This window comes from Pipra filicauda, unplaced genomic scaffold (assembly GCF_003945595.2).
Source record: "Pipra filicauda isolate LSUMZ 115617 unplaced genomic scaffold, ASM394559v2 scaffold60_size3304689_pilon, whole genome shotgun sequence".
Classification (NCBI taxonomy): Eukaryota; Metazoa; Chordata; class Aves; order Passeriformes; family Pipridae; genus Pipra; species Pipra filicauda.
The window spans coordinates 1,100,630-1,115,158 of record NW_024104765.1 but is presented as its reverse complement, the minus strand read 5'-3'; the positions used below and the strand labels follow the sequence as shown (position 1 = coordinate 1,115,158).

General features: G+C 40.7%; 1 protein-coding gene across 1 annotated transcript in view; it reads left to right on the top strand.

Annotated features, from left to right (window-relative positions):
* Positions 1-5,017: 5,017 nt before the first annotated feature.
* Positions 5,018-14,529, top strand: part of GABRR1 (gamma-aminobutyric acid type A receptor subunit rho1) — a 30,454-nt gene continuing 20,942 nt past the window's right edge. Inside the window, exon 1 of the mRNA XM_027743550.2 lies at positions 5,018-5,246. Coding sequence (XP_027599351.1) covers positions 5,125-5,246 — 122 coding nt within the window. The 5' untranslated portion in view covers positions 5,018-5,124. The remainder of the gene's footprint in view (positions 5,247-14,529) is intronic.

Genomic DNA, 14,529 nt, shown 5'->3' with positions numbered 1-14,529 from the left:
TGATTTCTTGAGGTCCACCAATGTCCTCATCGCTACTTGGAGAAGTTCCAGGGTTTGCCACAAAAAGCATGTGAATCTGCTCTGATGTGATATTATAAGCAAGGGGTGCAAGAGAGACTAGAAGAGAGCAAGGACATAAAAACAAATGTGATAACGAAGTGCAAAAGCTTTTGTGGTGTAAACCTTGGCCAGTATAAAGTGACATGATTTCCATCTTGGTGCACACTTACGCCAGGTCATAGACTGGTCTTTAATGTTGAAAACTAAAACCTTCCTGTTTGGACATTTCCCCTGCCCCACTCAGGGCAGTGGTCTCTGCTCTCCACTATCAGAGCACATCGAGTTACGGACTGGGAAAGAGTGTATTTGCCTCTTGTGCCTGCAGAGCAAATAACTTTTTGTTATTACAGCCCCCTTCTGTGTGGGCTTCTTTAGTTTTAATCATTTCAGTGTAAATCTGTATGTTCACACTTCTCTCATCCTGTCAGCTTCCCAGAGAGTTTGATTTTGAGTAATAAAAAGAACAGAGCTACGAGTGCTATGAATAGCCACCAGCTTTGCTGACACCACCATAGTGAAACTCAGTGGATTCCCACTTATTCCCAGATTATTCAAATTCTATTGCTCATCTGTACTAACATCATCTTTGGATATGGTCCCATAATCCAACAAACATGAAGGATCCAGCTGAAAAATTTCACCTTTGACAAAGCGAGCATGAATCTTCTGTGAACATCCCAAACAATGGAAGTAGACTTCTTAAACAGGGACACAAGTAATGGAAATCCCACTAACTTCATATTAAGCCTGATTTTTAAAGTCTCTGATAACAGCCATGATTGAAGGCACTAAAGAAGTAAAAAACTGTGCTCTGACCATTGTGCCCTGGAGACAGCAATGTCCTATCTGTTACACAGGTACCCTTGTGTTCCTCCAGCTCCTGAAAACGTAAATCACAACAGAGATACACATGAGTCCATGATTGCATTAAAAGCTTTTATATAAAGGCAGATACCTGCTAGGAACAGGTTAGAAAATGTAAACACTATGGGCTCTTTTGTGTGTGCATGCTGTAGCTCCAGAGGTATTTACGTGATATATGCTGTGTATTGCTACACTGTTTGAAGCTTTGGGTGGTTAGTTAGTTAGACAAGAGAAAGCCTGATTCATGATTTGACTGGAGTTATGGTTGTGGCAGACACTTACACCGCATTGCACCTTGCCCTCTTGGGCACTGAAAGTACTCCTGGTTCCCATGGTAGCTGGAGGCCTGTGTGACTGTTCTCCAGATTGGATTTCTGCTCCTGACAAGTTCAGCATCTCAGTACACTGTCGACTCAAAAAAAGTCTCAATTTGTTCTTCTGACTGTGTTCTCATTTTGGAGATAGGTGGATTATAAATAGAACTGAACAAATAGTTTGTTTTCTGGGATCAAAAGGAAAAAGTGCATCTTTGGTTGTCCCAAAACTTTTTTATTTAACAAATGATAATAATATAGTTGGGCCAAATTGAATGAAATGTTTGCTTCTGTGACATTTCCTATCATCCTTTGTTAATGAAAATCCAGGAAATCTGGGATTAGAGTCCCAAACAGCCTGGGAAATCTGCATTTTGATGGCCTCAGTGACTAAGTAAAAGCCCAAGGTCCCACTGAACTCTGAGTAACATAGTGATCAAAGTGACAAAGTCCTGGAGCAGGAAAAGCAACACCAGCTAGCAGGTGTTGAAGAGGCCCCTGAGCTGAGCTCAGCAGGAGCTGGTGGTGGCATCCCTGGGGAGAGACCAAGCTGCTGTACAGGAGGGTGGCTGCTGGGGACTTCAACACAAAGGATTCAAACCTTGTTCATTTCAGCTTGCTCAAGAATGTTTTTTACATTTCCTGTTCATTATAATTTGTTGCAACTGCCTGAGATGGTGGATAATCATTTGCATTCAGCTCCTCCTCATCATCATGGCTGGGCTTCACAAACGAAGGTTTGGGAACGGCTCTACCCACATTTGCTCTGAGATCTGGTGAATGTCAGATGTAGGTGGAAAGCTAGTACTTATGTCATTACTAGCTGGGTATCTGGAAAGTGGAGTATATGTTAAGTTTTATCTTTGTGAACGCTCATACGATGAGTGAACAGAAAAAAATGCTGAGGGATTTCCAAACCAAATAAAACAAATAATAATTCAAAATGAAAATATTTTGACACAAATCTCTAGGATCTTCCCCCCAAATATATCAGCTGATAAGACAAATGATAAAGTCTTTTGAGGAGACTTCAGTCAGCTCACAGCTAGCCCACAAACCATAAAAGCAGATCAACTTGTTGAAAATACAGTTCACTGAAAATTACTGATTCTTTTCATATTTGGTATCCAGAGGGTTTCTATCTACCGAATTAAAACAGTGCTATATCTTTCATCTCTAGTTGTTCTCATGGAGAAAGCAGGCAAAATTAACTCTCCATCTACTCAAGCTCAAGATTAACCAAAATTTGAGGGCAAACTTTAAAAAGTTTTTTTCATTTTTCTGTTTTATTTTTCATATATAAGGCACATAGCCCTCTCTTTTCTTGTTTCTGGATGTTTGAATTGCCACTTTTTTTCTAATTCTGATATGTGAACTTTCCATAATTTTTTCTCTGGGAATCCAGAAGGAACTAGTGCTGAAAGTGACCTTGAAAAGTAACGTAGACTAACCTTTGATCCTAAGACAAGATCTGCTATACTGTCTTAATTATTTCTAATGACAGCAGTTGCAAACTCTCTCCATGTAATCTACAGCAATGCTTCCCTGTCCTTATTGTTTGAAAATATTCCTAGTATCTAATTGAGTGTCTAACCTCATTTTTCCCTTACTAATCTATCAGTTGCCTTTTGTTCTCTATATCATGGCCTTTTGGAGCAGAGTATTTTTCTCTTTGAAGTGACTTTTACATACCTGAAGAGGTGTACTGTCCCACTTTTACCCTTTCAAGCCTTCAGTTTGGGTTATGAACCCAGGTGTTTCACAACTTCCTTGCAGATCATTTGCTACACGTGTTACCTTCAGTAGTGAGTCACGGGTAAGTGCTCTTGATGTACAGCAAGATAAACTGAACTAGCAATGTTTTGCATCAGTCCTGTAAGTACTTTGCCAAGGCCATGCTTCCCTCTCTTGCTTATAAGAATGTTGTGTGAGATGGTGTTGAAAGCTTACCTAAATCTACTGCTTCTTCCCAAGCTCTGAAACTTGTTGGCCTGTCAGAGAAAAAAGTCTGACCAAGATGTTTATTTCTCATAAGCCCATCTTCATCTAGTAATTTTCTTTCAGGAGTTTAGAAGTAGTCTGATGATTTGTTCCAGGATTTTCCTATGAATTACTCATATTTTAACTTTTCTATGAGCAACAATCCAAAAAAAGGGAAATAGAATACATTTTTTTGCCTTTTTGATATATTCCTTTAGCAAATTTCCTCTGTTATTGAGAGGATGAATATTTCCCCTCTCTCATGTGTGCTAGGGGACCTCCAGCTGTTCTAGAGCAGCTAAGTGAATTTGTAGTTATCCATTGCTTGTCAATCCCCATTGCTCCCCTGTTGCGTAAGAAAGGGACTAGCATTTTTTAACTACACATATGAAGCAACAAAAATGTATTTTAGAGAATTTGATGAAAGACATCATAAAACTTTATATAGGCTGTTGCAAAGACTGAGAAGAGTATATCTAATATCACCACAAGTGAAAAGAACAATTATTAAGGTACTTTTTATTTTCTTTGCACAGGTTATGTGAATCAGTGGAAACGGAATGCAGATAATTTGCAAAGATAAGATGGGTACAACTTCTTTGAACAACAGAATTGATTAATCTCTGCAACAAACTGTTGGTGAGTGATTGCCCATCTCTTGAGACCTGCATGACTTTGTGTACCCCAGCAAATCACAAAATTGAATCTTGTTTGATTGAATGACATTTTAGTGACTTTCAGTACGTTGTTTCTGTGGATCCCAAAGCAGTATAAATGCTCACTGAAGTTAATAAAGCCACAGCAGCTTAGACCAGGTAGAGATTTGCTTCCTAGGGTTTTTAGAAAGAGATGGGTGACCTGACAAACTGCTCTGAAACAGAAATGCACAGGTAACAGGCAGAGGAAGAAGAGCCTTGTCAGCAAAGGGATGGGACAAGACTGGTGGTTTCAGCAGGGCGTGGGGCAAGGTTTCCATGATGAGGCACAAGTAGGACCAGAACTGTAAGGCCTTGAGGGAGGGCACTGAGGAGAAGGAGGGTAAACACAGAGCTGTGGGTTTTGCAAGGAGGGGTTGAGTTCCAAAGTGATAGGTGAAGTGACTGGCTTGACCATATTTTTGCCCATACTCTTTTATTATCTTTACCACCAATGAGGATCTTGTCTGGCACAACAGGCCCCTGAACTCTCTTGCAGCTCTGGTGGGTGTTTGCCACTCTGTTTAGGCAGCATCCCTCCAAACAGCCCTGTGCTGTCTCCCCCATGCTGTCCTCTCCTACTCCTCTGCACACTGGGATACTTTCCAGACGCAGTGCTCAGCAAAGCACAAGTCCTGCAAGCACCAACTACTCTGGCCACAGCACCACTGTATATTAAAGTAATTTAGAAGAAAACAAAAGATCAAAATTCTGGTTTTAGAGCTAAATAAAAATTAATGTTTGCCAGAAACTGATACATGTTTATTAACACTTTTCAATTTATTGCAATGCTTGTAAAAAAACATTACTGCTACATAGGTAAGTTTGGTGATTAAAGAATGACTAATGTCACCAGCCTCACCAACTGCACTACTTTGGTTAAAAAGGCACGTCACAGGTATTTAAATAGGGTTCAATTTAAACCAATTAATAAAATAGCCTGTTTGGATGAAAAATAATTGTTCTCTGAGAATACATGAATTCAACACTGCTAGAAAATCCCTGCCATCTGACGTAGAGGGATTTATAGGTTTAGTGGAAATTGCTTTCCCCACTGTCCAGATTAAATACTGCAGGATGATTTTTTGTATGAGTAAACATCCTTCCAATAACGATCAGACCGATAATGTCTTAAAAAGAGGAAAAAGATCTACATTTAGGTTTTCTTCTTCTTGTATGGACTATTTCTGGATACAGGATCTTAAGGTAACATGTTGACTGTCCATAAAATGCATTTTAGCATCTTCCTCCTGTTGTGGGGATGGATTTTATCCACTGAGTGCAGAACCCACCGACAAGGAAAAGAAATACATGAGGTATACAAAAAAGGCAGGTGAGTCTCATTTTTTTACATTCAAATAGCTATAGTTTGGACAAATGCAATGTTTTGGGTGATGATAAAATGACTAACAGATAATTAGAGCTTGCATTTGCAGATTGTGATCTCTCAGGCAAAAATATTTTCTGTTGTTGCTTTTGCCAATGACTAAGTTTTAATGCATTTTCTGCTGTGAAAATCACTGCTTCTCTCAAAGAAAAGGGTTTGTGAGGTATCTCAAACTTTGAAGGGGTGCAAAAAAGGAAACATTTATATTTTTGGTGGTTAAAATGCGGTAGGGTATTTACATGAAAGTGAAGATGAAATTTAGGTCCATGAGAATTTTTGCATTCACTGAAGATTAGATTGACTTGAGATCTCAGATGAAAACATTCAGAATTTATTTTATTGTTTCCACGTCATTTGTTTTATAGAGCTTTTGAGAGGAAAAAATTAAACTCTCTCAGCAAACTTCAAGGCTATGCTCAGTTATTAGAGGAAACAGAAAGGGCATTCAGTTATTGAATTAAGATATTAAAATTATTTAAAATGTTGTCTATTCTTCTCTCTCTCTCTCTCTCTCTCTCTCTCTCTCTCTCTCTTACAAAAAGACTATGTGATATTTTGCTCCCACTATCTTGTAGACAGCCATTTTAGGAGGTTTTGAGTTAAGGAAGGTTTTTTGCTACAGCTGAGTTCTGATCACTTATATTCTATTTTGGGGAATATTTGGAACTTTGTATGAGGATTTTTATACTCAGGTACACAACAAGGTACACCCAGAGGAAAAATACTTTTTTTTTTACCAAAAAAGAATATAGGTGACATATTTATCATGTTTCACACATGAATCTTTCTGCTCAAATGCTGCATACTTCTGCTTGTGATGAACTGATCCTATGTTGTTTATGCTTTGCTATAATGTCTGTTCTGCAGTGACTATCAGCATCAACACTGTAAAATGTATAAGGATGTGGAAATGCAGGAATGTCACAGTCCTGAGGAATTCAAACCATTCCTATTAGCCTTCAGAAAAAATGACTGAAAGGTGGAAGGGATAGAAAGTTCCTTTTTATTTTCCTGCAGCCCCTTGTAGCAAGTGAGGGCTACATTACAGAGTGACCGCAGTGTCCTGGTTGGCACTTGGGGGTCCCTGAACCATTTTATACATAGGAAGTGGCTTTAGCAGTGACATCACCTTCATGGAATTATAACTGGCAAAATGAATGCAGTGGCTCTGTTCATAACCAGCACCCAGGGGAGGCATTACCAGAGACAGTATGGACACAAAACAGCCACAAAGCCCTGTTTTCACTGAGGCTTCATGGCAGTGGCAGCAGAGGTCATATGTTGGCTGTAGCAAAATAAAGGGATGAGAAGTAAGGTACCACCATTTGAGCTGGAAAGCATCCAGCTGAGAGAAATGTGCACACACAGCCATGTTCTTGTTTAGCATCTTTAACAAAAACTCCCACTGCACTAAATGTTTAACAGTGTCAGTGCAATGAAGTGATAATATAACAAATCACAGCAGCAAAGTGTTAAAAATGTGTGAAAACAGAAAAGAAATACCTATTTGGTTAATGTAGGAACTGCCTCTTCACTTGTACTTTGTATATAAGGTGTAATTGTGCCAGGATAAGCCCTGAGGTGTTGTGGCTCTGGGAAGCTGGCTCTACTGCCTTCCCAGCATGCCTACGCTGGCCTGGGAGGTGATTTCTGGCCTATTTCTCCCTCAATAAAGCACTAGTGATGTTGAGGAGGGCTGATGGGGAGAGAGGAACAAAGTTGGCCTGTGGTTGTAGCTGTCCATCAGTGGTGCGGTGCCCAGTGCTCACTTTGCCCTGGGACGGGGTAGGCTGCAAGAGACCCATGGTTTCAACAGCTCCTAATTTATAGAGTTAGATCCTGCTTTTAAAATGCATCAAGGAGGGATGCTATATAACACCAGAAAAAGCTTGCAGAGAACATTGCTCCTGAATATTTTGGGTTTGATTCTGCTTCCCCTCTCTTCAACACTCAGCCTTGAATAGCCATTATGCAGAAGGAGAAGTTTGAATAATTGACTTGTTACTCCTCTCTGAACACTGTTACCTCTTGCTCCATAAGGCCTGTGGTAAGGACCAGGATGGAATTCCATTTCTTCACTGCAGCCTTTATCTTCTGAGAGAGCCACAGGCATCAGTGGAGATTGCTGGGGAAATCTATTTGAAGTGGAAAAGGCTGGCTCCACGCTACCACAGGATGCTCAGGATGGCTTGATTTGCACTCATGCTCTCCCAGAAGGGCCTCCAGAAGGGCCACAAGACCATCTATATGCCCCACTGCCAGAGCCCAGCACCAGCCACCAGTGTTGGCAGGTGGCATAGGCACCTGTTGTAGAGACCTGCCACACTGGGTGTGCTGCCAGCATCCTGCTGTCCCTGAAAGACGTGTCCAGCTTTACTCCTGATTCTCATGGTGTAACTGATAGAGGACTTACAAAGGTTTTTAGCTTGTTTCTTTGGATTCTGTATTAGTTTCTTCCAAGGAGAGTCACTTGCTTTGAACTCTGCTTTCAAATTAAAACTCACCACTGGATGTGCAGTTTTCAGCCCCAGGGCTTGTCTTTTACCTGCTCATATCCAGCTGAGCCCACACTCACTTTGCCTTTGCATTCCTCCTGATATGGTGGATGGGACGAATGAGGCCCCACAGGGTCAGACATCTCTGTCACAATTTCTGGTAGGTACCCCAAGACAGCCATTCTATGATGAGGTACAAGAGCCCTAAAGAAGTGTGAGCAGACAGGCATGGTTTTCCACATAAGAGTTCATGTGTGCACCACAGTCTTAAGGGGACTGCGTTTGCATGACAGGAATATGACAGAAATTTTGAAAAAGGTCACAAATAATTCATTAAATAAATCTGCTGAGGCTTTGGGACATAGTGCAGAGTGTGAAAAGAAAATGGCAAACCAGTCTAGTTCAAAGTCACTGTGAAAGCAGCATAGTAGATAGCTTTATTGCATGGGACTTACTGCAGAGCCCTCCAATATTGTAATTCACTATAAAAATGTCTGTGCCAGTCAAGGACTCAACTACTTATTTTTCCTAATCTCCAGGACAAATCATGTCAAAGGAATTTCACTTCAAAGAGCAGCAATACAAAAATAAAAGTTTTCTCACCTTGCAGACCTGTTCGCAGTTTGCAGTCAGCCATGTGCAAATCCTGCTGTGTTTGCAAGGCTGTTTGCTCCTGTTAAACCCAAAGTGCCAAAACTCCTACAGGAAGGAGTTGAGATCCGGAGCACTGGCAAAAGGGCTGTCTGCTGTTTTCCCAACTGCTCAGGCTCTTGGAAAGCCACCAGGCTGCAGGGGGGGCACTAGAATGATGCAAAGGCTCACTAAAAGTCACAACATCGTTGTGCCAACAAAAGGGCCAAAGCCTGTGTTGCTAATTAGACTTGCAGAATCTGCTAGAGAGGATGAGTTATAGGAAAAGAACTGGCCTGGAGCTGAGCCATATTGTTCTGCCAGAAACTAACTGCTAAGGGAAAAAAATCTCTTTTAACACTAAAATCTCTGTGGATAGCATTAAAACCACCTTTCAGACAAAGAGCTCTCAGCAGAAGAAATTTCACTGTAGAAAAGCTAAGGAACATGTTTGTTTAATCTTAGCGAAGAGACTGACTTCACATTTTTAGTCATATCCCTATCACTCCTTGGCTGTGTTATAACAATTTTACCTCACTCTGGTCTCCAAATAGTAACTAATTTTTTGCTCCTTTAGAGTGCCCCCATCATGTTTCTCTCAGTAAGAGCTATCTTTCACTGGAGTTGAATGACATCCTCTACAATAAGCTTTGGGCTGGTTATCACAGCGTCTCTCTCATGACTAAAGATCTTTCTCTTTATGACATTTTCAGATGTTATTACAATTAATGACACTCTTCTTAAGTGATAGGCACCACCTGGCAGTGTAGTGAACATTTTCTACACTAAAGTTACCTTCTCTTGCTTTTCTTGAATTTGGATAGGACTTCCCTGTTGCCAACTCCTCTGTACCTTGGCCACACTGGATGCAAGCTGTCTGTGGTCTGTAAATCACACGTGGCTATCCTGGTACCTTCACTGAGGGTGTCCCTTATATGTAGGGCAGTTCCTACCTTCTTGGCTTCCTAATGCTTTCTCTGGCCTTATAAATTCACCCCAACAGGATTTCTTCCTTTACCTCCCAGCAATCCTTATGCTACTCTCTTGTCTTAGAGTTTCTTTTTGTACATTCAGGATTGATGCTGATAGCATTCATTTGCATGAATAAATTTTACTAATGCAAGATCAGATCTTGGGAGTGCAGTGTAAGCCTGTCAAATGCCTGTTGAAAGCATTGCCTGTGAAGGTACGTTATCATTATTGAGCCAGACCCAGTGAGCACCAACCACCTGTGGCCCCCAAGGTACCGCTTTCTAAGATCAGCAGTTTGCACTGTGGCTGGACACCATTTGCTCCAGCAGTGCTGGGTTTCAGGAGAGCAACAAGAGGCCCACTGTGGGCTTCAGGCCAATGGAACTGGTATCTCCATCTTTCCTGTTGGTAACTTGCCTTTCCCTTTCCTCCTTTTACCTTCGTCTCCTTCATTCCTTTTCTTTTCCTCATTCTAGGTTTCTCCTCTTCTCCAATTAGCTGTTTCTCTGCTTTTTTTTTAACCCTGTGCTTCACCTGCCTCATTTATCTGCCCCTAGCCACATCTCTTGCCCTTGTTACGCGTCTCTGCCAAGTTTAGTTCTGTCCCTTTTAACTTCACATTACTCTGTGGCTTCCTTCAAACACTTTTATTCTGTCCAACAGTGCTCCTCTTCTTTATCCTGTTATACATTAACTTATTTTTTATTATCGTGTTGCTATTTCTCTCATTTGTCTTTCCACCTTGTTGTTCTTTCAAGTAACTTCATTCCTGCTTGACAACTTTTCTTGGCCCAGCCAAAACTGTCCTCTCTCTGCTTATCATTGCAAATGATGATGCTTTGAAAATTATATTTTCTACTTTCATCATTATCACCAGGTTCCTTTTATCTCTTCTAGAACTTACTTTGGGTCTATGCTTCACATAGCTTCCTACTTTTCTTCAGGGGATTCATGGCAGACCATAGTCTCTACTGGTACTTCTGAAGCTGTGTTCACAAACCCATGTACTGTGCAACTTTACAGGGACACCAATGATAAAATCTTCAGTCAACATTGCCACCATGTAATTTGCTCAGACTCAGCAGCTTCACATTGTCTTCTGGCCCACCATTATTGCAATGTGTTTTATGAGCTGGTGTGAGAAGACATAACAGGCTTCAAAATCCTGTGTGCAGCACAGCCAAAAAAAAAAAAAAAAAAAAAAAAGAAAAACCAGCCCAACCCAAAAATGCTGCAAGGTAGTTTCCTCCCTCCTGAGTGAATATAAATTGATTTTAAAATTCCAGGGTTGGGTTCATATCTGAAATGGTGATGGTCTTTCTTCTATTAAATGCTCAGTCATCTTCCAAACTTACTTGTGTTTTTAGCACTTACAGCTTTTGGTGAGAGTGAGTGAAAACATGCTGTGTTTGTGTAATTTGTTTCAAATATCTTCTCTGTGGTATTTGTTGTGGAAAGTCTTGAGCGACAGATTCCTGTTCAGCTTTTCCTGATTATGTAAAACTAGGATATAATCCTTGCACTGTATCACTTGGCCATTGTTTCCTTTCCCACTTAAGAAAGCCCTGCTCAGGCTGCGTGGAAGACCTCCCACCTCCAAGATCTCTTCTCTTGCTCTGCTGTTTTTTCCAGCCTTGGACATTGGATATGTGAGATATAGACATGCCTCGGTGTTACTAGCAGCATCAAAATGCTTTCTGTTTTGCTTCTCCATTCCCAGTAATGCCAAAGCTCCTGTTTCTCTTGCTGAGCACTGTGCAGCATTAAGCTGATGTTTACTGAGAAATACCACAGTGATACTGAGACCTCCTTTCTCAGCAGCAACAGCTGATTTAGAGGTCATCAGCATCTTAATGTTGTTTCTGAAAACACAATGGAAAAGAATGTACACTTTCCTGAATTTACTAACACTGAATTTTTCTAAAGTCATTTGGCATCGTGAGATTCTGTTGCAATTCCCCATCCATAGTTCTGATTTTAACTACCTTAAACAGTTACATATCCTCAGTAAATACTGGTTACAGTAATTATTCTATTATCCAAAATAATTTATAAAGCTACTGAACAATAATGATGCTATCATAGGTTTCATGGGACTATACTGAAGAACTTTATTCGTGGTGAAAATTCTCCATTATTCCTCCATTTCTTGTTTTGTAACCATTCACATTTGGGAAGCTTTACAAGAAGGACCTGTCAACACTCTTTTGCAATTTGAGGTATAGTGTATCATCTTGTTCACCCTTGTCTACATGGTCATTAGCTTTTTAGAGAAGGCTATTATAATTACTACAGCTACATGAAGAGAGGTTGTAGTGAGGTAGTGTCAATCTCTTCTCTCAGGTAACAAGTGAAAGGATAAGAGGAAATAGCCTCAGGAGAGGTTTAGATTAGATACTAGGGGAAAAAAAATCCCACAGAAAGGGTTATAAATCATGGGAACAGTCTGCCCAGGGAAGTGGTGGAGTCAACATCCCTGGAAGTGTTCAAAAAACGTGGATATGGCACTTGAGGACATGGTTTATTGGTGAACATGTTGGTGGTGCTAGGTTGGCAGTCAGACTTGATTTTAAAGGTCTTTTCCAGTCTTAATGATTCCATGATTCTACAGTGCATAACATCCTTTAAAGAAAAGACAAACTGCCTTTTACTGTTATTCAATATAAACCGTATTTATCTGGTGTCCAATATTGGTGGTTTTTACTGTCTTTGTAGCTAATTTGTCCAGTATATCTTCTCAGAGTTCCAAGGAAGTGGAAAGCTATCACCTTCCTCTCCTGTGACACCAAGGACAATCTAAATTCTGGTTCAATAGTTTCTTACTTGGCTTTCTTCTGGGTAAAAGCCTGGTGACTCATTCAGTCCATTTACTTTAAATCTATCTCTGGTCCTGTGTCAATATATTTCTTAACCTTACCTCAACAGCAGAATGGAATTGTTACAAATTTGTATTTTTTTAGCTAGTTATTCCCCATTCATGATTTGTACAATTATTTCTCAGTATTCCACGCAGTTCTTTGTATTCTTTTTTGCTGAAATTCATCTTATCAACATCAAACCTTTTCCCCAACATGCTGAGGCTGCTTTGAATTTTGGATTCCTATATTCCCCAAATGCCTGTTTCTCTTTCAAGCATGCCATTGTGCACAAATTTTATAGTTCTGTTATTTGCATTATTATTGAAAATATTGACTAGCAGATCTGTGAGCTGTTATTTAATGTCTCTCAACAGCAAACTAATGGCAGTTACTTTAACCATGGTCTTTCAACCATGTTCATAGTCTCAGTTTCATCTCGACCATATTTCCCCTGTTTAGTAATGAAATATTAAAAACCTCACTCAAATCTACTTTTCGTCCTGCTTACACTAAGGCAGCCAGTTACACTGCCAGACAGGACGTTAGACTGGATTGACGTCAATTATTGCAAAGATTCACATTGAGTGATCTTTATAATCTCATCATTCCCTAGGGGAGGGGCAGACAAATGGATCACTGGAGTTTGTCACAATTTATTTCCAAATGTCAAAACTCCAGCTTCCGTCCCTGATCTGCACTGTGCTGATATCTGTTTACAAGTCAACTTTTCTTCAAAGACTGGGGTAGACATGAAACCTTTCAGCACGTTCTGCATTACCCCATTTTTTCTCCCCTTCCCTTCGTCCATTTCCCTTTCTTGCCTAACTGAGCCCTGGCACCACTCCTGCCTCCTCCTCAGCTGACAGGATCAACCTCAGTCATTCTCCTTCTGCTTCCTCCAGCCCTTCCTTTCAACATATATAATACGAATCCCCCACAAACACCCACCCACTGGATGCGATTCCTTCCATAGAGGGACACTTCCATTTTTGCAACATCAGATACTGTGCCAAGACACCTCAGGTGGCATGACATTTCTGTGAATAATCAATATGTGTAGGCTTGTTTAATGTTTTTCTTTTTCCAGTGTTTATGTCCAGACAAACAAAAGAAGTGCAAAATTTGAAGGGTGTATATGTCTCCTGCCTCTGCATATTTTGCATTCTGGGACTGACTTATATTCAAGTAATAATGGATTAAAATGGAGTTCTCACTGAATTTTCTGTATCACTCAAAAATATGGTAGAAGAGCTCCAAATCCCATTGCTTCTCAGACTTTGTGATGTAAACATAAAAAATAGTGTTATTTTCCAATTCCTTTTCATAATTTTAACAACCTGTAATAGCAATAGGTCGTCTTTCTTCACCATCTTTAAACCTACTGATCATAAGGACAATATGACCCAACATAGTTACAAACAAACAAGGGCTTGACAAATGCCAAAATAAAATACATTTTGTGATACAGCTCACAACTTTGTAAGTCTCTCAATTTGAGTACAAATTAGTGGGTTTCTATCTTACATCATCCCTGGGAAATGTGTAACACAGTGGATCATGTCTGATGTAGTGCATGTCACTGGGTAAAAGCAGCTTCCTCCCATGGCAAGTTTGCTCTTTCCTCCCTCAGGTGCTGGGTGGTTTTTCTTTCCATTTAGTTACCTCACTTCTCCTCCTCCTGCAAAGCACTTCTCTGGGCTCTGGACTGCTTCTCAGTCTTCACCTGGACCTGCTGCACCACCTGTCTATCAGCATCTCCTGATTGGAGAGAAGGTCTTCCCAATTAATTCGTGAAGTCAAGGCATCCCCCGCCTGGTTTCTGCCTTTAACATGATGCTGATGTGGTATGAACCCAAGCCAATAACTGCTCATAAAACAGGGGGAGAAACAAAACCTAGTCAAATATGTAGGTATAGGTATTTAATAAGACATTTAAACTTCTCATAGCTCTTTATTAGTACCAATACACCTTCGCCAATCCCAGGTCCTCTCTGCCAAGACTTTGTCCCCTGCATGGACTTGTGCTGCCCCCACTGCCCTCTCCTGCCTTGCCCAGATATAATTTGATGGGAAAACCAGGGAGAACACGGCTCCTGGCATTCCCCTACTCAGCATGGCATGTGGGCTGTGAAGCATAGCAGGTGCAGGACAGGAGGCATCACACAAGCTGTCCACCCCTGTCCACCCGAAGATGGGGAGCCCAGAACTGAGCCCCATGGCACAGCTGAAAGGGAGGAGGGAGTTTTCATCACTTTCATTACTTTCCAGTTAAAA